This window comes from Gossypium hirsutum, chromosome A02, assembly GCF_007990345.1.
Source record: "Gossypium hirsutum isolate 1008001.06 chromosome A02, Gossypium_hirsutum_v2.1, whole genome shotgun sequence".
In the NCBI taxonomy this organism is placed as follows: domain Eukaryota; kingdom Viridiplantae; phylum Streptophyta; class Magnoliopsida; order Malvales; family Malvaceae; genus Gossypium; species Gossypium hirsutum.
Window position 1 is genome coordinate 47,838,922 of NC_053425.1, and position 25,911 is coordinate 47,864,832.

The window sequence follows — 25,911 nt, forward strand, 5'->3', positions numbered from 1 at the left end:
TCTTGTAGATTCTTCATGACGAACACTCGCAGCAAGTCCCAGGTCGGTGCCCTTGCTTCAAAAAATCATAAGACATCTGGTGCGACCTCCTCCTCGAGTGCCTCCACTGAGGCCCGCCACATTTATCTCTAATTTTTAGTGGGTCTCTAGGAGGAATTATTTTAATTACTTTGATTGAGACCACTCGGCCTAGGCTGATGCAATGATTGGGCCGCTTCGGAGCAGGTCCACCTAACAAATCACGTGACCATAGCCCCGTGGGACCGATTTTTCTCCATCATCGAGCCCACCTATTTGGAGCTGACTTTGGAGTGTTGCTCGACCTTTACTCTCCAACATGCGATGATGACTCATGATGAGCTGAGCACCATTACATTCAGACTTGGTGGCTTGGTGCGCCATATGAGTGTCCTTGAGTTAGGCGGGCGCTGCTTTGGGACTATACACTGAGGAGTTTATGAGTGCCGAGAACTTCCTCCGCCTACATCTACACATTCACTACTCGCCATCTAGTTGTTACGCAGATCTTACGTAAGTATGACACCTTATGGCTCGAGTTGCTCGAATGCGACTTCTCTTTCTACAACTTCACTATATATTCATGCCCTTTTAACTCATACTTAGACCGGTCGGAGAGAAAGCACCGGAGTCGTCTGTACTATTAATGCCTATTTTCTATGGAGTATGGCCACCAGGCATATTTTTTATTTAGCATACTTGATCGTCCTAGCCTTCCACCATCAGACAGACCGCAATAGGAAATGTACTATCTGTTTAGGCCCTTATGTGACTCAACTAGCTCGACACCTCCGTCTCCTCGACACACCGGAGCAGTCTTCTATGCTTATACTCGCTGACCAGATGTCCTCACAGGGAATCTCGAGCATGACACATATGAGGATGATCGAGCGGCGTCGTGGAGTAGAATCTCCTCAGTACCGATTACTTCATTCTGACTCTCAAAATGAACCCAAGGACTTCACTAATGATGTCCCCTTCCATCACGAGGATCCACCTTATCCTCCACCTCCGAATCACCATCATGTTTCTTCTGTTGCTACTTTAGTATACCTCTCTGATCGATTCACTCACTTTGAGCAGCACTGCTTTTAGAGGTTCGATAGTATTGATAAGACATTGCAACAAATCTATCAGCATCTCCATATCTCCTCCTCAACGCCAACGACTCACGATACCGACGCTTCTAATGATGAGGACCGTTGAGTCTATTTGTTTTATTTTTTATTTTTTTATTTTTATTTTTATGTTTATTTTTATTTTTTTAGAGTTATTTAGTTTTTATCTTTTGAACTATATTTTTATTTTTTATGGTTGTTTCTAATCGGGTTATAATCCTTTAATCTTCTTCACTATTTGTGTTTATTTTCTTATTAGTTTGCTCGAAATCATGCACTACATCTAGATTTGTCTACAATTTCGCTTTTCACTATTCTGGGGATTTCATCCAATATTCAGGGTAGTTTCAGTTTTCTCCTTCTTTTATGATTTTCTATTTATATTGTGATTATATATGCTTGTACATTGAGGATAATGTACATCTTAAGTGTAAGGAGGTTATTTATATAATTATTAGAAAATCCTTGAATTATGTCTTCTGTTTAAGTAATTTTCTCATACTTATTTTAGAATGAATTTTTATCAATTTTTTTTATTTTTATTGATGTGTTTTAGATTAATTTGCTGATAATTGTGTATTGGTTGATTTAAACTTTAAGACATGAGAGATTTGTTTTTAGAATTAAATATTTTGGGTTGTTTCCTTGAATAAAGTTTGAGATTTGCAAGATTGACATCAAAAACCATAATATTTTGTGAGATTTTGAGCCTTTAGAGCATACATTTCTCTTTCTCATTTTATTATTGGTTATGAGTGAGTTAATTTGATTTGTTATTCTAGAACTTACTTCGATTATGCATGTCAATACCACACCTTTGATTTGATATACTGAGATGATAAAAGAACTTAGGTTTTAACCCACTTATCCCATAAAAAGCTTACCTACATAATTAACCCTTAGTAAACCCCATTGAGCCTAACTCACCGTTTCTTGATTTACCTATCAATGTTAACCCATAACTCATTTTTTGCTCGTTGAGAATTTTTCTCATTTTATTGACTACCTTTTTGTCGAGACTTGATTTGGTTAATTTCCTAATTAAACCCTTTTATTTAATTTACTGAATTATTTCTTATTGTAAAAAAAGTATAAAAAATCGAAAAAAATATACATATATATTTATTATTATTTAGTTCTATGCTAATTGAGTTTGAACAATTAAATTCATATTTTGAGAAGAAACTCATGTTATTCTTGAATAGTTTTCTATTGATGTATTTTTTTTAATTCAGCATTTGTTTATTTTTCTAGCTTGGTAATTTATAAATTCGATCTCTATTTTAACCTTCTTTTTCAACCTTTCTCCACACCTTTAACCTAAGCCCCATTACAACCTCTTAAAGACCTTTTAATTTGTGTATCATCTCATTTTATAGTGGTGGAGATTTGATTTTCATGTAAGCCTATGGTAATGACTTTTCATGTTTGACTATTGAGTGCTTATTCTTGAACCTTCAAAACTTTGAGTGATTTGAGTGAATCTTTAGTGAGGATGTTGATTCTTGTTGATTTTGAATTAAAGGAAATTACTTAGATAAAGGGAAATACCTACGTTTTCATGCTTTAAAAATGTTTGACTTGGATTGTTTGAATATTTAGTACTCTTTTAGTTGAATTATCAAAGTATGATTATTTGTGAATTATGACAAAACATCATTGATGAGAATTATGAGTTGAGAAAGATTAATTTTAATTGTGAGTTGAGGATTTTGGTTGAGGACAAGAAAACGCTTAAATGTTGGGATATTTGATAAGCTGTAAAAGTAACATATTTTAATATCATTCTTAATGCATTTTTGGATGATTAATGATATAAATTAGTGAATTTGATGCTCCTAATCCTTTAAATTCATGTTTCTATACTTAGGAGAGCATTTGGGAGTAAAAGAAGTTAAAAACGAGCCAAAATCAGGCAAATAAAGTTGTTTCCAGGATCTACACGGCCTGGGCATTCCCACACAGGCTGGCCACACGCCCATGTGGCAGCCCGTCTCGATATCACACCCTTTTTCCCAAACACGCAAAAAAAACCCAATTTTTAGGCTTTCTAAGCATTTTAAAGTTTATAAATATTGATTAGAACAAGATATAAGGGGGCACTCAAAGAAGATTGAAGAAATCACTCGAAGAACACCATCGGAGCCAACTCAGAAGCAGATCTCCTTCAAGATTGAGGATATCCTTTCAACTTATTTCGAAGTTTTATTGAATTTCTTTATGTCTTGTGGTTTTGCTGACTTTGAGATATTTCTATTCCATATTATGAACTAAATTCCCTAGATACCTAGGGAAGATGAAACCTATGATGAATCTTATTATTTGATTTCTGATTTACATGATAAATACTTGATTCTTGTTCTCAATTATGTATACTTATTTCATGTTTTAATATTTTTGGGATATTAATTCATGTTTAATAAGCTTATTTCAGTATAGCAAAAGTCCTTGTTTAAGAGTAGATCTAGAATAATTGAGTGGAGTTACATGCAATCCTAGAAATAAGACGACATAAATCTACCGGATTAGAGTCAAATCTAATAGGGGAATCCATCGGTCGAGTTAATGCGATGATAGGGGTTTTAATTAGAAAGAGATTTCAATTAATCAACCTAGAGTCATTTGTTCTTACTCTCGAAAGAGATATTAACATAATTTAGGGATTTCTATCGATCAAAGCACAAGTGAATAACTCATTTAATTCAAATTCTGAATAATAGATGAAGTTTAGATGGATTTTTTCCTGGGTATTATCTTTATCATTGGTTATATTCAATTATTTTTTCCATTTGATTCTCTGCTACATTCCTAGTAAATTAGTTTAGTAAATTTAGATTAAAATAAATCATCCCAATTTATCGGTTAGATAATAGAAAAATGGTAAGTACTAGTACTTTTAGTCCTCGTGGATACGATATTCCCTACTCAACATAGCTATACTATTGTTTGATAGGTGCGCTTGCCTTTATCATAATTTATAGTTAGTTTAGTGACCATCAGTTTGTTAGAGATCCGCGTATCTGATGAGTGATGATAGAGCTCACTTTTACATTTCATAGCTCAAGTGTCAACTTATCTATAAATATGATTACGTGTATTGTGATATATGTGTAATGTGATGAATGTCTAAATGATTATGTGGTTGCCTATGCAAATTATCTTAAAATGTATATATGTGTAATGTGATGTATACCCAAATGAGTGTGTGGTTACTATGCAAATTATCCTAAATTATGAATATATGTGTATTGTGATATTTGTTTATGTGACATGTGACTATTATGCAATTTATCTATAAAGATGTTTTTGAGTATTGCGATATATGCTTCAATGTTATGTGATTATATGGGTATTGTGATATATGCTTGTGTGTTAGGTGATTATATATGTAATATGGTATATGCTTGAAAGTGAATATGTTTACCATGTATAAGAACTAGAAAATAATGCACGAGTAAGTAAATTATGAAACTAAAGTTGGAACTGTTGAGGTTGTGCTATATGGTTGTTTCGTTAATGCTTGATGAATTGTTTGCATTGTAGTTATTCTAGGCATTCACCGAGCTTATTAAGCTCACCCACTCCCTTCTTAAAGTGAGCAAATTAGTTCTGTACCAGTGCGAGCGGTGTGGCTTTCCAAGGGGTGACCCAAGAAATTCCATTTTCGTTATTCGTAGGTGTTTATTATTTGGTTATCTTTTAGGAATAAGGCAATCTGGTAGTCTTTGTGCTAATATTGAATATGATATTTTGAGTTGTCTCCATGATTTAATTATTCTTAGAATTTTGGGATTTATTTCGTAATATGTTGACTATTGCTCAAATTTGCTTTTGATGTTTGGAAATATTATTATGGTCGTTTCGGTGTTTATTTGATGATGATAGGATAGCATGTTGAACTGGTACAAGTTGGAATGACTTATATGCTTAAAAATGTTGTATTTTTTGGGTCTAGAGCACAGGTATCGATATTCATGTTTTTAAAATGATATCTCTGTATTTTTAAATTTGTAGAAAAATAGAATAGAGATTCAGTGTCGATATCTTATCTTGAGTATCGATACTCTAGGAAGAATTGTCGATACTTTGGCAGGGGTACCGATAATTTTCAAAGTTTGGGTTATTAAGAGAAAAACAATAAGCAATTTTGGTACTGATTTTTCAAGCAGTATTGATACCTCTTGAACAAAATACTGATACCATGTCTTTAGTATCGATACCTACATTGATGTTTTGAGATTTTACTAAGATGGACTCTATGCATGTTTAATTATTATTTTAAGGCTATTTGATTTATGTTAACATGTAACAACGATAACTAGAGCTTAAGATAGACTCTAAACCTGTTCGAATGTTAAAATGCGAAACGATTCGGTGAAAATGAGCTTTTTCTTGGTATGTTTGACATGAAACAGTGGTGTGGCACCTTGATATTTGGGCTTGGCGACCAGGCCGGGTATGGGGTGTTACAATTTTGGTCCGAAAAGTTTAGTAATTTGATGGTTAATTAGGGTACAAGGACTAAATCATAAAAATCGTAAAGTTAATTGCTATTGGTTTTTATTAGCTTAAATGCTTAATTAGTAATTTTTTAAGGTCTTAAAGGAAAATCACCACTTTCTAATAGTATTGGACAATTAGTGGCTAAGTTTTTAGTTTTTATATGTTAAATTATATTAATAGTTAAGTAAATGATTAATTAAATCATAAAGTGAATATGGTCATCATCTTTCCGCATTTTATTTCTCTTCATTGAACGTTCAACTTAAGAGAAGAAGCCATTGTTGTTCGATGGAAGCTTTCAACCCTTACATGTGAACATATTTAAGGTCTAAACAATAAAACGGTTGAAGTTTCTTAAAGTTACCATTGATGAATTTTAGATTTTTTTGATATAAAATGGTATATTTGAAAGCTAAGAGATGTTTAAAGACTATTTTGTTAAGTGATTTTTGTTAGTTTTACATTTAGGGACTAAAATGAGAAGTTGATAAAATTAGCATCAATTTTTGATAAATTCAAATTTTTATGGGCTGTAGAAGGGTACAATTGAAACTGGAATGAAAAACAAGGTTCAATTATGAAAGTGATAGTTGTTTTGATTTTAGGGACTAAATTGAATAAAAAGTAAAACTTTAAGGGAATAGTGAAAAATAAATAAAAGGTGTCATATACATGAAGTGAGATTATTTAAAGTGTTTGGAACTAATAATTGGAAATAAATTACTATATAGATCAAGAACCAGTAGATAATCGAGGAAAGGGGAAAATTACAAATTAGTCATTGACACTTTTGCTTTTGTTGTTTGCCTTAGTAAGTCCATACAGTAATGTTCTATGTATTTTTGTAATTTTTTGTTGAATTATGTATTTTTGGAATGTTTGAATGTATAATTAAATGTGGCAAATTGGTACAAAGGTGAGAAAATAGATTGAATTGAAAAGTGATATACTGTTGCATGTACTAAGCCCAGATGAACATAAGATAGGATACTATTGGCATGCCAATAAGGTTATTTTGTGCACTGTACAGGTTTGACATGAAATGAGATGATAATATATGTATCCACTAATTGTACAGGAATCCAGCATTTGTTTCGGATTATCGAGTTATATTCATAGTTATTCAAGCGTGTTTCTGGGGGAGAATGTGTAGCCAACGAGCTTGGCACTTAGTGCCCAGGCGTGTTTTTGGAGAGATGTTTAGCCTACAAGCTTGGCACTCAAAACCCAGGTGTGTTCTTGGATGGTATAGCTTGTTTGAGCATTCAAGTGTGTTTTTCGTGGATAATCGCGTATTGTATCTGTTCATTATTGTTCATCGTGTAACGCCCTAAATAATTTATTTATGTTTCTGTAAATCCTGACATAAATATGTATCTGCTTCAGTTATTAGGTGTTTTGGGTGTATATATGAGGTCTTAGGTTTAAGTCTTACTTTTGGAAAATTCTGTTATTTTTTATTCTAGCCTTATTCCTGCTAAGTAGGCTTATGTTATATTGTTTGTAAACTCATATCAGAATGAGCTGTTGGTTCGAGTGGTAAGGAGTTAGCTTGCTGGAGGTCTTGTGTTCGAATCCTCACACGAGCATGGATGTTATTTTTTGTCTCGATTGTCTAAGAGAGTTTGGATGGGTTTAGAAGTCTGTCTAAGTGGATGAGAGAGTGGGTAGTTGGGATTGGGTTAGTAGGAGATTATGCCTAAAATTAGGGGATTGTGGGATTCTTTTTTTTTCTCTCTCTCTTCCCAAATTCCCTTTCATGTCAGTTTCCTCAATATTCTGACATTGTTTTTTTTCCTTCTTTTCCCTTTCTGACATTTTTCCCCTTCTCTGTAACTCTTTGTTTCATTCTTCGATTATGGTCATGAACCTATCATTCAATCGTGCTGAGTAGAACTTCATTTGTTGTTAATGTTTGGTTTTTAGGGTACTAGTTTTTAGGTTTGGAAGGGCTCGGGGTTATTTTCTCATCAAAACCATACCAGGTGTGTACCTAAAACAAGAGAAACGAGGTTCACTGAAATCTAAAAATTTAGTCTATCGACGCCACACGGGCGTGTGGCCGACCGTGTGACTGACCGTGACTGTCGAAGATAAGGCTGTGAGTGAGACACGGCCGTGTGACGGTGAAGGTGTAGCCATGTAGGCCACATGAGCTAGGCCAGACTGGGCATGTGGGCCACACGGGCAAGGCCAATCTGGACGTGTGGGCCACAAGGGCATATGGGCCCATACGGGCATGTGGGCCCTAGATTCTGGAATTTTCCTTAGGGTCGCACGGGTCATTTCAATTGACTATGGGTCTACCGTAGGGTTGGTAAAGGGTAACCAAACCCTATTACATGTGATCTGATACTCTGATAGTCTGATTTGAGTAGGAAACTGATATGTATGTCTTACTGTATTATTAAGTATGTATTTATCTGTATACGAGCATGTTAAGCATGTTTATTCTGCTATTTTTGCATCTATATAATGTATATGTGTTTGGGGTGGGATTTGTATTTGTGGAGAAAGGGGCCTGTGCGGCAACCTTTCACCTATATTCGGGCAGTTGACTGTATAATATCTTATATGTGTCGCATCGACACTATATGGTGTGTAGGGTTGGGTGGGTTTTTTAGCCCACATGATGTGATAAGATGGACGGAGATAGTGTGTAGAGGATGTGGGTAGGATCCTGTACTTCTGATCTGTTATCTGATTCTGATATCTGTTACTGTTATGGACTTAGGTCCTAAATCTATATCTGACTGTACATGAAATTCTGTATATGTTGCATGGCTATTTCTGTTGGGTTACACACTGAGTTTATAGAAACTCACATCTGTTTGTCTGTTCTATTCAAGTAATCTACAGACTTAGGCAGGTCGGTGTGACGAAGGCTCAGCGTTAACCACTCGACAGAAAACTATTTTTATTTAGTAATATCGATTTTATTTTAAAATCTAGTTTTTCTTGAGAGTTTGTTATTTTTGGGACTCTCTGGAATGTATGGTTTTAACTTTTGGATTTGGATTTTTTTTTGCTTTTTTTTTCGCAATGTTGACAAAAACACTTTATACAACATGGTTTTAACAAATGGTTTTTGGAAAAACACGCTTGGTTTTGAATAAAACAATTTTCAAACTTCCATTGCAAATTCTTGATAACTTAAAATGGGTTCAAATAAGATCATAAACTCAAGTTTTTTCGGGTATTAAGACTCCGATTGGTAAACTAATAAAACGATACGTTTTAACTTAAAAGATATAATTTAAAACCCTTCTTTGTAACACACCCAGCTTCGGCCATAACACTAGGCTGAATTAGGGGTGTTACACATTGGGCTAAACCGATATGGTTATTGAATAATGATGATTAGTAAAAGTGTTATTTAACATCCTGATTTTTTTAACTTTGTTTCTGTGGATTCTATCATTAATGAGTATCTGCTTTAGTGATTAAGTGTTTTGAGTGGGTGTTTGAGGTCTTAGACTCAAGTTTCACTTTTGGAAAATATATTATTTTTTGTCTTAGCCTTATCCCTTTTAGGTGGGCTTATGTTATATTCTTGGTAAACTCATATCAAAATAAGCATGGTGGTTCAAGCGATAAGGTGTTAGTTTACCTTAATGTCTTGTGTTAGAATCCCCGTATGAGCATGAATGATAATTTTTGTTTCGGTTGTCTGATAGAAGTTCGGTGGAATTGAAACTCTGAGATTGTTGGATGAGAATCTAATGTCGATTTTGGTGGGATATGTGGTTAGTGGGTTAGTGGGAAGTTAGGATTTTAACAAATATTAATTTTTATTTTTATTTTTATTTTCATTTATTTTGAATTTCCCAAAATTTCTCCCTTTCTTTTTTGACATTTTTCTATTCTTTCTTCTCCTCTATGTACAATTTTCTTTTCTTTCTCTCATTTCGAGTTCAAATCAAGCGTGCGTTACTATTGTTTTTCGACATTGTTATTCTAATTTGTCTTCTTTTATGCAATTTTTGGTTGCATTCTTTCCAGTAAGTCTTGTATAGGTATGGTTTTAATGTTTCTTGGCTAGTGTTTTAATGGGGTTTTTGTTTAACTCTCGATTAGGGGAAAGGCAAGAAATAATTGGTGCTCCTGCAGCGAATTAAGCATTGGGGGTTTCATGTTCATTGTCGGTAAGTGTGTGAATGCATTGATTGTTGTTGTAAGGCTTCGTTTTTGGAATAATTGTGTTTGAGTTTCATAAATGCTTACTAAATTGGATGTTGGAATGTTGTTTTCAAGGTTCGGGGTTCTTGGGATTGATTTTGCATAAAAAATGAACCAAGTGTGTAACGAAAACACGAGAAAATGAGGTGGGGTGAAAGCCAAAAAAGCTGTCTGTCGACGCTATACGGCCTTGTGACGTGCGAGTGTGTGGGCGTGTGGGTCACACGGGTGTGTGGGCCATGGACCAGGCCGTGTGGGCTACACAGGCATGTGGGCCCAAAATTCTGAAACTTTCCTTTGAGTTACACATGACGTTGTAATTGATTGTGGGCCTTCTGTAGAGTCGGTAAGGGCAAAGCAAACCCTAATGCATGATATCTACTATTTTGATAGACTAATTTGAGCATATAGAATTTGATATGTATGATTTTATTGGTTCGTAATAACATGTATGTTATCTGTATATAAGCATGCGAGACATGTTAATTCTATTATATCTGTTATTTGTTATTTTGCATCTGTGTATGGGGTGGGATTCGTATATGTGGAGGAAATGTTATGTGAAGTGACATTTCACTAGTATACTGGTAGCTTAACTACAAACTATTCTGATAAGTTTTGTGAAGACATTATATGGTGTGTAGGGATGGGTGGGTGTTTTATACCCTACATGGTGTGTTGGGATGGTTGGAGATGGTGTGTAGAGGATGGGGTAGGACTTTGCATAACTGTATATTATGATAATCTGATTCTGATATTATTTGATTTTGTTAAGGACCTATGCCCTTATCTGATCTGCTACATGAGAAATCTGAGTTTATGTGCATGCATACCTTTGTTAAGTTTACTCATTGAGTTTCTGAAAACTCACATCTGTTTGCCTATTTTGTTTAGGTAATCCTCAGGCACAGGGGGTTGGTGCGACGGAGGCTCAGCGGCGACCGCTAGTCCGGAAACTATTTTTAATTATTAAATTATTTAATTTTCGGGGTTTTCTTTGAGAGTTTTGTAATTTTAGGACTCTATGAACTGTTGTTTATATTTTTTTTGATGCATTTTGATTTTTAAACTGCGACGTTTGGCAAACAACGGTTTTACGCAAACAAATGTTTTTGAAACACAACTCGGCTTTCATCTATAACGACTTACAAACTTTCGTTGTAAATTTATGTTTTACTTAAAAGGGCAATAAATGATTAATAAGTTTTTCTGAAAATTTGGACTCTTTTAGAACAATTAATACATGAAGTTTTAACATGAAAGTTTTGTTTCAAAACCCTTCTTCGTAACATTTCTAGATTCGGCCATAACGTCTGGACTGGGTTTGGGCTGCTACATGTATATTGTGATAAAGTATAGATTTATGATGTATGATGCATATGTGCAATGGTATGATGATATATCTTCAACTGAGATTGAATTATATCGAATGAAACGTTTTATTCATTATGTATACGATGAACTCACCTAATGATGTGAATCGTGGTAATAGGGAAAACTATTTAGTTAAATGTATTAATTTATAATTATGGAAAAATTAAGTTAGTTATATGTTTTGAACATATGAACTTACTAAGCTTATTTGAAGCTTACTTTTGTTCATTTTATGTAGTTTTCATTTTGTGGAACTCGACAGTCGGATCATCTTGAAGATCACACTATCCAACCTCCATTTTGGTAGACTTTTAAATTCATTTAGATTATGTGGCATGTAATAGGAGTTTGATTGCATATAAGTGTTTTGTAAAAGTAAAATATGATTTGTGATGCATAAAGTATATGTGTTTGATGGCATGTTGATGTGTTTGATCATGGCTTGAAATAGTAGCCTTATATGTGATTATTAAGTTTGGTATGTGTTGGAATATTTAAGTATTTGGTGAGTTCAATCATGTTATGGATTGTTTGAATAGGTGAGACTTTGTTGGATTATATGGCATGATAGATTGATTTTTGAGTTAGGTGCTATAAGCATAGTATGTGAAATGGGTTTTGGTATTAAATTGATAGATGGTTATATTGGTAATATGGTTAATGATAAGTGAAAGGAATTTGGCATTTTGTTTCCACTTATGGCATATGCAGAAATATGTTCTAATTTGGCATGAAACGGGAATGTACTTTGGTATTGCTAATGTTAAGTGATTGAAAGTTGTATTTTGTTTGTATATAGGGTACATGTATGGTCACTTTCTATTTTGGCATGAAAAGAGTTGAACTTTGGTTTTAATTCATGTTTGTGATGGTGCCTTGAGGCATATTGGTTAAAAGATTAGGAAATAGATATATGATATGTTTTTAGTTGAGTTGGAAATGGTATAATGAAATATGCGACCTATTTGAATTAATGTTTTATATTTAGGTTATTAAATTTGGTGAGAGGAAACTCTATGTGATATGGATAATTAGTATTGTAATTGGTTAATTCATGTTTTGGCATAATTGTTGGTTGGTTCTTGTACAAGTAGTGCGGTCATTTAGGCATTACTTGAAACATAGGTTTGCTTGGTTCAAATGAACACTTAAAATGGCACATGATTGTTCTACATGGGCATGTGTCTCACATAGGCTTGCCACATGCCCATGTGAGTACTATAGGTTTGGTATTTTTGAACCACACAGCCATAGTTAGTTACACAGCCTGGATATATGACCTGTCACTTTTGTACACACGAGCACATCTTTCACATGGTTTGGCTGTGTGACTTAAGTTTTCATGTTTGCCTTTTCTTTGTTTCAAAAGTTTTAATTTGGTCATCATTGAATCCCAAACTTGTTTTCGAGCTTCCGTAAGCTCAATTTAAACTTGAACTTATACGCAAAACATGTTTTGTTTGAATTATTGAGATATATCGAATGTAGTGATGAATTGTTGAACTAAATTTATATGTCACTGTTCTATTTATTACTGTAGCATCGTGTAATCCAATTCCGGCGACAATAACGGGTTAGGAGTGTTACAATTATAATTTCTTGAATTAGATTTTAAAATAGCATCCCGAAAAGAAGCTCTCACATCATGCCTAGTTGAAATATACTGATCCCCCTCATCAAATAAATCAACCATCCACTTACGAACCTTTCTAGCCGTCATACCAATTGTAAAATCCCGGTTTAGACCGTAGTTGGAACAGTGGTTTCGGGACCACTAATCCGAGTCAAAAAAATTAATATTATTTTTCGTGCTTATTATATGTGAATTAGTATGTGTGAAAATTTCGTATAAAAATTTGATCGTTTGTGTGCTTAATTTGATAAAAAGACTTAATCACGTAAAATGTAAAAGTTGTAAGCTATTTGTTAATGTGCTATATTGCTATGGCTTATTAACTATGAAGTCCTTATTATGCAAATGGACCATTGATATGGTTAATGGACAATAATGATCATCCACTAAGTGTTTATAATTATATTAATTAAGGTTGAATAAGTAATTTTAGAAATAAGGTTATTATTAAATAAAACAAAGTTAAAATATGCTTATATTCTTGCATGTTCAACCGAATATAGAGAAAAGAAATAAGGTTTGAAGCTTGGTGAATTTTGGCACCTTTAAATCTTGATTTAGATCAAGAAATGAGGAAATTAGATTTGGAACGGGGAAAGTCAAAAATTATCGAATAGTTGTTCCGGTCCATTCGTGTCCGTACGAGGTAAATTTATTAGCAAATAGATGTTATCAAATTTCAATATATGTGATTTATAAATAATTGTAATAATTAGAAGTAAATTATGAATCGACATTGAGTAATGAAAAATAATTTATGTTTGATGATAAAGTAATGAATAAGTTTTGGTATTTGAAGTGATGACATGAGCTATACATGTTAAAATGTTGATTATATGTATATTAATTGCAAATCTATATTAGGAAAAATAATATATGTATGTGATATTAAGGTGTCATGGATATATATATTCGACTATGTGATGATATTGTGACATAGAAAGTGAATGATAACTTTGGTAATGAACATATGTGTATTTTGGCCAAGTTAAAGTTAAAATGTGGATGCATATAGACATCGATATGTGATTACGTGTAAGATCACGTCTAGGATGTTGGCATCGGTATGTGATTACATGTAAGACCACGTCTGGGACGTTAGCATCGATATGTGATTACGTGTAAGACCACGTCTGGGACGTTGGCATCTATATGTGTTTATGAGTAAGATCCTGTTTGGGACAGTGGCATCGATATGAGATTACATGTAAGACCACATCAGGGACGTTGGCATTGTACCATATATTTGATTATCCGAGTATCCTATTCAATTCCGAATGGTTCAACGAGCAATAATAAGTTAAGACGAATGAAAAATCGAGTTAAAAGGCTCAGGTATGTATTCATACTAAGTTATGAAATTATGGTAAGTGCAATGTTCGAATTGATGATATAAATGTTACATGTTAATGTGAATTATATGTATGCATATGTGAAAGTATACATTCGGTTTACTTATGGATTCATGACATAAATGAGAGTATATATGTATATGAAAATCTATAATTGGCCAAATGAAAAGTATATGTGATTTTGTAAATGAAATATATGTGTTTTCATATTTGGGCAATTGTAAAGTATATTCGGCCACATATTATGTATAAATATGTGATATTAAGGTTTGATTTATGAAAATATGCATATAATAGTTTAAATATTTGATTATATATACATTGATAATATGGCTTTGAAAGGGTATGTTATTTTGATAATAGATACATGTATATTCGGCCAAGGTAAAATTTGTACATGGAAGTATATGTTATATATGAAATTGTGAGCTTGAAAATAAATGTGATCATGATAGTATAAATTAGTTTGATTAAATTAAGTTGATATTAATATTGAGTTATTTATTTGCTTATGACTTACTAAGCTCTCGAAGCTTACTCTGTGTGTTTTTCCTATGTCTTTAGAGTTTCAGAGATTTGCTCGAGTTGGAAGTTGTTGGAGATGTCATCACACTATTCGGTTATCATTTCGGTAACTAATGTTTTGAGATTCGGTTATTTGGCATGTATAGACTAATTTTGATATATTTAGTTTTGAAAATTGTATGTATATATATATAGCCATGCGAAAATGGCTTGATTTCGATGTTAATGGTTGGGAGTATTCGGTCATGATCTATGCTTATATTGAAAGTATATCTCAAGGTATATATTGTATGGTAGATGATGAGGTGATTCGGTTGTTCAATGAGATAAAGGTTGGATGCATTTTTTACTTGTGATTTACATTTCTATAAGTAAAAATAATAATGAAAATGTTTTATGAATGTTTTGGGTTAATCATTGGAGATTAAATTTGAGGACCGAATATATGGTTAATGGATTCAGTTGTACTTATGTACTTTGGATTAGTTATAGAGCATAAGAATTTGGTATGCTATGAAATGATCTTTGTGTCCATAAATATTTAATGTGGTTATGGCGAAATGTGCGCAAATTAGAAATTATTTCAATTGTATGTGGTTATATGGAGATGCTTACTTATGTATAATATATATATATGAATGCATATTATGTCGTGTGGATTACTTAACCTAGAATAATGTGCATAACTTGTGAATTGGTATAGTCACAAAATTTGTTAATAGAATATGATAATGTTGATTGGGTAATTATGATTTGATATGGCTTTTTTTTTTAGGGAATATGCGCATATTATAATAGCATTATGAGTATGTTTGGTTATGCTATAATGTTACTAATGTCACATATGTAGATGGATATTTAGTAGAGTAATATGGGTTTATTTGTTTTAATATGCATATGTGCTGAAGTTATGAAATGATATATTAATATTCGACTAATGAAATAGATGTATTGACTTATATTCGATATATGAAGTGTAATGATATACGCTTGGATATATTATAAATATTCGAATATTATAAATTTGATGGTCATATGGTTCGAACTTTAAATATATATATATATATATAAAACATGTGCAGTTTGATTTTGATGTATGAAAGCTTGATCCGAAACTTGTATAGATTATGAGTAATGATGTAATTGAATTACGAAGCATGAAAGTCTTGGTTATTATGAAATAAAAGTATGGGTTAAGCATGAGCCATATTTAGTAAGCATGTTTGAATTTGGTTGATATTGAGAATCAAATATGCGTATCTGTTTTAAAAAAATAAATGACTTGTGGTTGTATGAGTTTGTAAGCGTTAAAAAGGTATAATATATAATTTGGTGGATGAAAAGTAATATATGACTGTGCTGAACTGTGTTTAGTTAGGTAACGCCTCATAACCGTAATCCGATAACAGATACGGATTAGGGGTGTTACACTAATATCCCCTCAATCAAAGTTCTATAACTCAAGATATGACCAAAACATTAAATCAAAATTAAGTTGAAAACTCTAAACGGATTCTAATTGTAAAAACTTGTCAACAATAATCTTCGAGCTTCTTTTGCTCCAATTCCATGAAAAATTAAAATGTAAGTCAAAGTCAAATAATCAAACATTAAAATCACAAAACTCATAAATTATTTATAATTTATGTAACATATGAGAATTCAACTATTAAATAAATTTTGAATAAAAAATTATTCTAACAAAACTACGCACATTGTGAAGTAAATTGCAACATAACATAAAAAATATGGAAAATAATAAAAAAATTTCCTTTTAAAATAAATAAAATAAAATAAGCTTAACACAAGTATATGATTGTGTTAAACTTTTCGTAAGTGAAAAATAAATAAACTTATACTAATTCATAAATGAAAAAAATAATGAGAACATGGCACCACCACATAATTATTTTACCTAAATTAAATTACTATGATAAATTGATTCACAGTAAAACATGAAATAAACATGCCTTACCAAAAACTATGCAAAACATGAATATGAAAAGGCACAAGCATGTCAAATTTTACATTCAAACGTATCATAAACTTTTAGTTCACCAACATATTTCTAGAAAATCAAAACATTGTGAAATTTTGAGCAATTACTTTTGGAATCTTTATAATTTTTTTTAAACGATATTTAAGTTAAAACTCAATTACTACGATAAAGTTAACCCAAAGAATTAAAATTAATAAAACTATATCACGTGACAAATATATATTTAAAAAAAATCAAAACTAATTAATAATATGTACACAATCATATAAATTTATAGTATTTTAGGCGCAAAAATATATTTAAATTTATATTATTGGAGGCTCTATTTTTCTACAATATTGATATGTTTTGGTGTATCAATTCAAATCTATGTATATTTATAAAAATATATTTAATGTATGAAAAATACTAACAAAAATCAAATGAATAAGATTAAATAAATTTTAAATCTAAAACATAAGGTTTTTAAAATTAGATTGATGGTCAGATTACCGATTCTCAACTCAACCAGTTCAATTGACTAGTCCAGCTTTAATGAAATAAATTATTGAAAATTTATAAAAATTAAAATATATATATTAAAAGAGAAAATCGATTCAACATGTAACGGCCCCAAAATCTCGAGTCAACATTTGAGTGTTGACCTAGGTTGGCGATGGATAAATTATTTTGGGATTGGGTTTTTGTTGGAATTAATTTGGGTGAATTTTGGACATTTTCTATAAGAAATTAAGGATGTTGGGAAGCTTGTGTGAAGTAGAGAGAAGATGAATGGCTAATATGGCATTTTACCATTTTTTTGAATAAAAATCTTCTCCCAATTAATGAGAAAAGATAGTTTGGTAGATTGAGGTATGGGATAAAGTGAATTTGTCCCTATTTTTTTTCTATACTATAATCACCCTTTTTTTTTTCCTTTTTCATTTCTTCCTTTTTTTTCCCTTCTCTTCTTCATCTATTTTTTTTTCCTTAATAAGTTATGTAAAGGGAGAGAGATTTGAGTGAGTTCTCACCATTTTTTTTTATCTTCCAATTCTCAAAGAAGGTAAGGGTCTTGATATATATATATATAAAGTTCCATGGAAGAAAATATATATATCTATGTTCGTCAAGGATAAAGGTGGAGGTTCTTTTTGTTTGGTGTTTGGAAGGGTTTGAGTTTGAGTTTGAGGAAGAGTCTACCCATCTTCTCATATTTTTATTTTTTTATTTATTTATTTAAAGTATGTATTTTTACATCCTATCAACTCTTATTTTTTTATGTGGGAAATCTTGTGTGTTACATGGTTATTAGTTAAAGGGTGGTGAATCTTCTAAAGCTAAGGGTAAAGGCAAAGTGGTGGAGAGCTAGGCAAGAAACTTTGTTGGTGTTCTTTCATCAAGGTGGTACCCTCTAACTCTCCTATACTTCTTGATAAGTCATAAATATGATACTTGTATGATCATGCATGCATGTTATATGTCTTTGGGTGGAAATATTGTTTGGATGTTTTAAAATGAAGCCAAAAACTTAGTTGTGAAATATGCTAGAAATAGATTATTACATGAACTGTAAGTTCGAAAATTCACCATAAATTCTGTAAAAATAATTAAGAAGTGATCTATACATTTTTGTAACCGTGAATCGGTCTAGTTTCGTTTAGAACAAACGGAGATCAATTTTTATTTGTATTTTAAAATATATAAATTTTTTTGTGTTGAAAGGTCATAAAAATCTCGCAGCAGAATTCTTATAAAACAGATTTAGCAGTGACTTTGAAAATCACCAAAAATTTCATAAGATAAAATAGGAAGCAAGCCTTATATCTCTATAACCGTATAGAAGTCTAGTTTCGTTTAAAACAAACGGTGCTTGATTTAGAGTTATATATTAAAATTTATTAATTTTTTAATAAGGAAAGGTCAGAATGTCAAGGTAACAGACTGTTACATCTCTTTAGTTAATATTTTAGCTAGAATGATAAGTAAGTTGAAACGAGTATGAGACTCAAATTTCATGGTTGTATTTTTGTGATTATATGTTTGAAGCTTTATTTGCACTCAGCTTTCGTGCTCTAACCTAACTAGAGGCCATGAGTGGCGCTCGGGATAATCCTATGAACACCCAGGATTATTTGACTAGCGGCTATGAGTGGCGCGGGACTATCCGGATACCCGATTATTTGAGCAGTATGTGCAATCTAACAAGTTTGACAAGTTTGATATGCAAGCGATTTGGTTATGTAGATTTAATGACTCATGTTTTAATTATTCGATGCTCATGTCATGTTTCTATGTATACATTTGATTTGCATGCTTATATTTATGATTTGCTTGAAGTATGGTAGATTTGTTGTGTACCACTGAGCTTGTAAAGCTCAGCCTTCGAATTTTCTTAATGTTCAGATTTGTAGACTTTTGTTCGTGTCCGAGGAACATCGGGACGAGAGACTCCTAGCTTCACGTATTCATAATACAGTACCTTATCTATTAGTGGGCATTGTATTCCTAAGGCCTTACTTGTATTTTTTTTGTAGGTCTGTAACTCATTTATCTTTTTTTGTTATGTTGACTATTTTGATATACGATGATATTGGAGCTCCACATATTTTGTATAACTACTTTTATTACTATTTTCAGTATAACTATGTATGGTATTTTCTCTTATATAAAATGTATTTCAATGTTTTAAAATTATCTGAAAATTTTGTTGGGTTACTCCGGTGACCTGATGTAGCGCCTTAGTATTCGAGTACTCCGTATTCGGGATTAGGGTGTTACACAACCGATTTTGTGCAATTCACTCAAAAGTCAATTCAACATGTTGTTCAAACAGATTTACCAATTGATTACTGCTTGTGGTCCAACAAGCATGATAAAATGCTTATTCATAAACTTGACAAATACAACCAATCATTCAACAAATTTAAAATAAACAAGAAAAAATTTATTTATACATCAAAAAATTAGATCATCCCATAAGCTATACCAATTATTCATTATATTAATTAAGAAATAACAAAATATTATTTTTTCTATATTAATATTTATATATATTATAGTTAAATTTAATTTTATCAAAATCGTATTTGAATTGAAACAATGTATAGTTTTAGGCTAATTCAAATTTATTGACTATTTGTCGGTTTGTACACAATATTCTTATCAGTAAAAATAAAATTAATTGAAATGTATAGGTACAATCAATATAAATCCAAATTTTCAATTACAACACTACATATCAACCAATACAATTGGTACTGATACCACTACCGAGTTAATTAGTATGAAATAAATTCAAAGATGAAGAAAATCATCATGATCATGATGTGGAAGGTTGAACGAGAGGTGGGCGAGTGATGTCAATCCAACGGGGCCAGCATGATGTTTTGGAATGATGATCCGATGTTAAATTTAATTTTATAACCATACTTCACCTTTTTGAAAGACATTAAAAACATTAATTCTTGAATGACTAAACCAGAATTTTGTTTTAAATAATAACAAGAACGTGAAAAGCGCAGATGAAGCTGATCATCTGCTAAAGTGGGGGATTGTGGGCATGCTATTTCAGATTTATAGGGATGGCCTAGGTTTTTCCCTAGGATTTTTCCATGGAAAACTATGGACACGACTTTAGCAAAGTCTCAGTTTCTCCATTCCTTAAATCTCCAGTTTAGAATATAAAAAGGTCTAACCAAATTTTTGGCCTCCAATGGTTTCCTCAGTACCACATGTATCTGTAATCTGCTGGCAAAAAGGACAAATAACTATGATGTGCACCTTCATGATCATATCAAGAGGGAGAGAAACTTAAAATGGGCTCTATTGCATGCCTATGAATACATACTGTGTACCAATGCAATGGGTTTGGTCAAATTTTGGATATTGCCTTATGTCTGGGCTCGCATACCTTTACCGATCAAAGCCCACCACGTATATATATAAGAGATTAGGGTTAGCATTCCGTTTTATAAGTAGTTAAAACAGGTTAAATCTATTAGTTATTTTTCATAACTTTAACAAGATTTTAATATATATTATTTTATGTTTTAAATATATTTATGATATTAAAAATTTTATCACACATGTGAAAACCACGTAGTTTAAAACATAAATTGAAAATAGTATACAATAAATAATAAAATATATAGATATTAAAACATGCAAATAAAATTAAGATGTAAAAATCATATTAAAATAAAGTTTTTGTTCAGTGGTAAAAATTAATGTTTTATTGTTGGAAATACCATAAGTTCAAATCCAATCACATGAAAAAAATTTATTGACTTTTTAAAAAAAAATAAAATATACAAATATGTAACAAATATTCTTCTTAAAGTTTCAAATAAAAACTAAAACTTATTTTAATTCAAATGGTAAAAAAAAAACTGTACACTAAATATTGGTTCAAATCTTATTATGAATAATTTTTTTATAGTTTTATAGAAAAATAAAAAAGTTAAAAACGTTCATATAACTTAGCTTGTAAATAAATGATTTTTCTAGTAATTTTCTAATTAAATTAAATCACAATTGATTAATAACACCAATTCAATGAAAAAACTTTATAAATAATATACATTAATAAATATATAAGATTTTAGTCTTTTTATTTCGCATCCTTGAAAAAAAAAGATTGGATTTACTAGACCGATAAATCGCTTAAATCAATAGTTTGAGTTGTTTTTTAACCGAATTGGCCGATTGCTCTCCTACGAGATTAAACTTCTACACCTTTTTGGTAACGTCTTCTACAAACAGGATGTTTATTCGTCATTTTAAGCATCAAAAGATTCCAGTTTCAACACGCACACCAAAGGAAAGGTCTTTAAAGCTTTCAGTAATAATGGCAAGAACACCAGGGCTTCGGTAGACTGGAAACGAGAGGGTATTAGAAGAGTTGGGGGGGCTCTTTTTTTAGTTTCAAACATAATTTTCCATACAAACAAGCAGGGCTTGGTCCACTAAATATAGAGGTGACAGTTCACGCATATTTGATTCTTACACATTTTAATTTAAAGACCAAAGTTATTTGGAATGCAGCCCTCCTTTTTACATGCGTAGTAGCACGTTAACCCATCGCATACTTCTGGGTCCAGCTTCGAGCCGTTGTCTCATACTTGCTCTTGTCAGTCTTGTACATGTGGGCAATCTCCGGCACCAATGGGTCATCAGGATTCGGATCCGTCAAGAGTGAGCAGATAGATAGCAATACCTACAATAAAAATAAATAAATAAAAATAAGAACAGATCCCCCATTCCTAATGCCATTACATGATAGTACAGAACAATGATCCACGGTGCAAACAACTTGGCCAGTAGATGAAATGCTAAATTGTAAGGGCTTGCTCATAGTCTTTCATTTTAACAAGGTAAAATTTGTCGTTAATGGTGTTATGAAGAACATGGTAATGTATATTCAAATAGAATATGCTTGTACTTAATGGGCAGTTGGGCGTGTTGAACTAACCTTGGATATGGTGAGGGCAGGGCTCCACTGCTCCTTCAAAATATCAAGGCAAATGCTACCGTTGCTGTTAATATTTGGGTGAAAGACCTTTGTCCTGAATGCAACCTGAATGGGAGGAAATTTTAAAAAGTTAAAATAAAAGGTTAGTTGAACAAAAATACAAGAGAAACTAGCTGGTCAAGGGTCAGCTATGAAACAAGCATGTTATAAGGCCATTAAGATGGAACAAACGAGGAACAATTTCACCCTATATTTTACCCTGTTACAATAAGAATTAGCGATCTGGCTCCAGCAAAACTATAAATATATTACCAGAGCATCCAGCAAAACTACTTTTTGTTTAGACAAGAAGTATATAGTAAATGTGAGAAGCCATAACTAAGCACCCACATGCCCGTGAAGGAGAAAGATCTTACCTGATGCTGTTTACAGAAGTGAGATTAACAATATATCATATAAATTTTGGTTCAGAAAACAACCTAACAATAGCCTTTAATGCAAAAACTAAACCATTGGACATCCGACATGCATGTGTATGCACCACTCTGCATGCATACATGCCCTGTGGAGATAAAAACATTGGTGCGCCAGAATAAGCTAATAAATGCTAAAAGGCAATCAAGTAGAATTAGCATTTACTCATTTCACTGTCAAGCAATGTTTGCATAAGCCACTTGCACTGCTGAGACACCTTGGTCACAGTATCTACAACAAGGAATTAGCCATATAACATGAAGGCTTTAAACATTTATGCTATATACACATCCCACCAAATGTTGATATGTAAATCAGGAAAAGGTAAGAACATTCACCACATGGTCCACATAATAAAAATAAATAAAAAAAATCTTATTGGAATTCTGAGGAGATAACAATCTTGTCTACACTCTACAGCACTTGCATAGATGGTTATATATAAAAAAAATAGCTTGTTCACATAAAAAAGTTGCAGAATATGCTGAGAAATTTTCTTCAAGGCACTTAGAGATATAGTGGCATGATTTTAAATGAAAAAGACAGCCAGTTACAGTCAAATATATAGTCAATAAAGATAATGTTAAGCATCCAACCTAAAACCAATTGGTAATAAGTGGAGTGGCACAACTTAAATATGACCAATACTTAATAAATGTGGGATAACATCACCTAACACTCCCCCTCACGTGTAGCTCAACTTGGCCTACAAATAGACAACCTGAATACTAATGTTATGCATCCAAACTGAAACCAAAAGTAATAAGTGGAAGGACCAAACTTGTAAATGAGACCACAGGAAATCCAGTAATTAACAGATATAGGATAACAACACTTGATAGCTAAAAATACAAATTATAGAGCCAAGGCAAGAAAGAATGTAAACTAGTTTGGTTCAGGAATACAATCAACTACCTTTGGTGGTTTAAATGGATAGTCCGGAGGGAAATGAATGGTGACTAGAAACACTCCACCAGCATATGGACTGTCAGGAGGACCCATAATAGTTGCTTGCCAATGAAACATGTCTTCAGCAACAGGGCCTAATTCAATAGTAAAAATAAGCAAAAGGACAATAGTTAGATGAACAATCACCAAGTAATCTTATGATAATCTTTTCCCAAATTAAAATTGAACGAACCACTCATCCTTACTCTTATTTGCCTTAAGAAATTTAAGCACATATAACAGAAATGACGAGTTCATATACTCAATACATGCAATTATCCAAATCGTTTCCTTACAAACTTCACCTATACATGAACAATTTCGTACGACCAAATAACACCTTAACAAACAGACATGAACAATAATTAACTAATAATTAGACATGAAAATTTTAAAAAAATAAAAAATAAATATATTGTAGTTAGAATAAAATGGAATCATCATGGTCAAAATGAAAAGACCAATAATAAGTATAGAAAATAGATTCGTTATATATAGTTCAAATTGAATTATGCAGCAATAGTAATTATTATGTCATAATTTTCTTTTTCAAAAGCAGATATCTAAAAAATTTCTAATCAATTTTTCAAAAAAAAAAAAGAGTTTCAACGAACAAATCTAAAAAATTCAGAAATGAACAAATCGAAACACGAAGTAGAAAAAAAAATGAACCTGCGCTGCAAGAGGTAGGAGGATCTTTCTGGAGATCCTTGAGCTCCTTCAAGATCCGCTTCGAAGCCATCACCTAAACCCTAAAACAAACAAAATTTTATTAAAAAAATAGAAATTTTCAAGCTAGATCGCTTTTTGTGTCTAACAAAGAAAATTTTAAATTGAAGAGAAACCAAAAAATAAAACGAAATAAAGAGGAAACTAGAGATAAAAAAGAACAAGTACCTGAGAGATCCTCCTGTCCTAGTCTATTGTCTGTTTGGGTGGTTTTTTTTTTTTTTTTTTTTTGCTGAAAGTAGCGGAGAAATGTAAAGAGGCAAAAATAAAGCTTAAAAAAGAAATCTCCCAGAAATCAATTTTTAATAATAATAATTATAATTATTATGTAGAGAAAGGCAAAAATTGGGATGTTTTGTGTTCTGATTGGCTATGTTTGTAGACCCCACGCGATTATAAGAGAATTTTATTTTGTATTTCTTTTGACACGGATACCTTCTCTTTAGAGATGGCATTGGCAACCGCGTGTGGCGCGTGATGGTAATTTGCAGGAGTGTGCAAAAATCAAATAGTTGATTTTTGTTTCGGTTTAAAAAGTTGGGCAAAATGGATTGATTAAAAAAATTAAAATTGAATTAACCGGTTTTAAATCATATTTTTATTTTTATTTTTATATTTTATATATTATAAACCTAAACTCAATTCAGAATCTAATTGTAATCGGGGTAAATTATATTCATTGTCATTAAATTATTAGTAAATTTATGTTTTCGTCACTCAATTTTAAAAAGTTATAAAATAATCATTAAACTATTTGAAAGTTTTTATTTAAATTAATAAATTGTTAAAATTAATGTTGTATAACTTTTTCTATCTTCATCACCTCCACCAATCAAAAGCTTTGCTTCCCCTTCTCTTTTACAGTCTATTTTTTTCTTATGAAACAACTTTAAACGTCATGAATATTCAAACTAAAATTTAAGAAACTTTTTTTTCTAATATTATACATTGATCATTAGATTGACTTGGATTTAATATATTTTTTTACTTGTTGATAGATATTGAACTACCGTACCAATCATTTATTTTTGTTGCTTAGAACTCGTTAATTGTAAAAAAATTAATAATAATCCAATATTTTAAATAAAAAAATTTTAAATAATTTAGTGACTTTTTATAATTTTTTAAAGTTGAGTTACATAATTTACCCTTAAAATTTATACTAATTGGGCCAATATCCAAAAATTAAATCCAATTGATATTTAAACTGAATTAATAAATTAAACCCAAAAATACTACACCCAAACCCGATCCTTCACTTTCACTACACGGTTCATTTCAGCATTTGACGCCCATTCAAGCAAAACTCACTTCATTATTTGATAAATAAAAAAATTGTTAATGAAAATAATTTTGTTGCAATGTTGTGATGGATTATGAAACTTGTGTTATACTGTGTTGTGTTAAATTATTTAGTTTGTCAGGTAGTAGTTTGTATACTTTTTTTAAATGTAGATTTTGGATCAAATCGATCTAAAATACGTTTATTTGGTTTTTTTTTTTGGTTTTAGAGGTAAGTTAATTTTGTTTTAAAAGTAAATTGGGTTTTAAATTTTTTGGATCGAACTTGTAAATTGTTCACCCTAATTTTGTTTGGGGTAAATTAT

General features: G+C 31.7%; 1 protein-coding gene across 2 annotated transcripts; it reads right to left on the reverse strand.

The window, feature by feature from the left end:
* Positions 1-21,572: 21,572 nt before the first annotated feature.
* LOC107951155 (ubiquitin-conjugating enzyme E2-17 kDa) lies at positions 21,573-24,810 on the reverse strand. 2 transcript variants are annotated; one of them, XM_016886088.2, is made up of 5 exons: positions 24,473-24,810; positions 24,248-24,327; positions 23,543-23,670; positions 22,154-22,258; positions 21,573-21,898 (listed from the first exon to the last, which is right to left on the reverse strand). In XM_016886088.2, the coding sequence occupies exons 2-5, from the start codon at positions 24,315-24,317 to the stop codon at positions 21,755-21,757; spliced, it is 447 nt and encodes a 148-aa protein (XP_016741577.1). In that variant the 5' UTR covers positions 24,318-24,327; positions 24,473-24,810; the 3' UTR covers positions 21,573-21,754. The 2 variants fall into 2 exon arrangements, with proteins under 2 accessions (XP_016741577.1, XP_016741578.1); XM_016886089.2 differs by having other exon boundaries at positions 24,248-24,320; positions 24,473-24,625.
* Between the last annotated feature and the right edge of the window lie 1,101 nt (positions 24,811-25,911).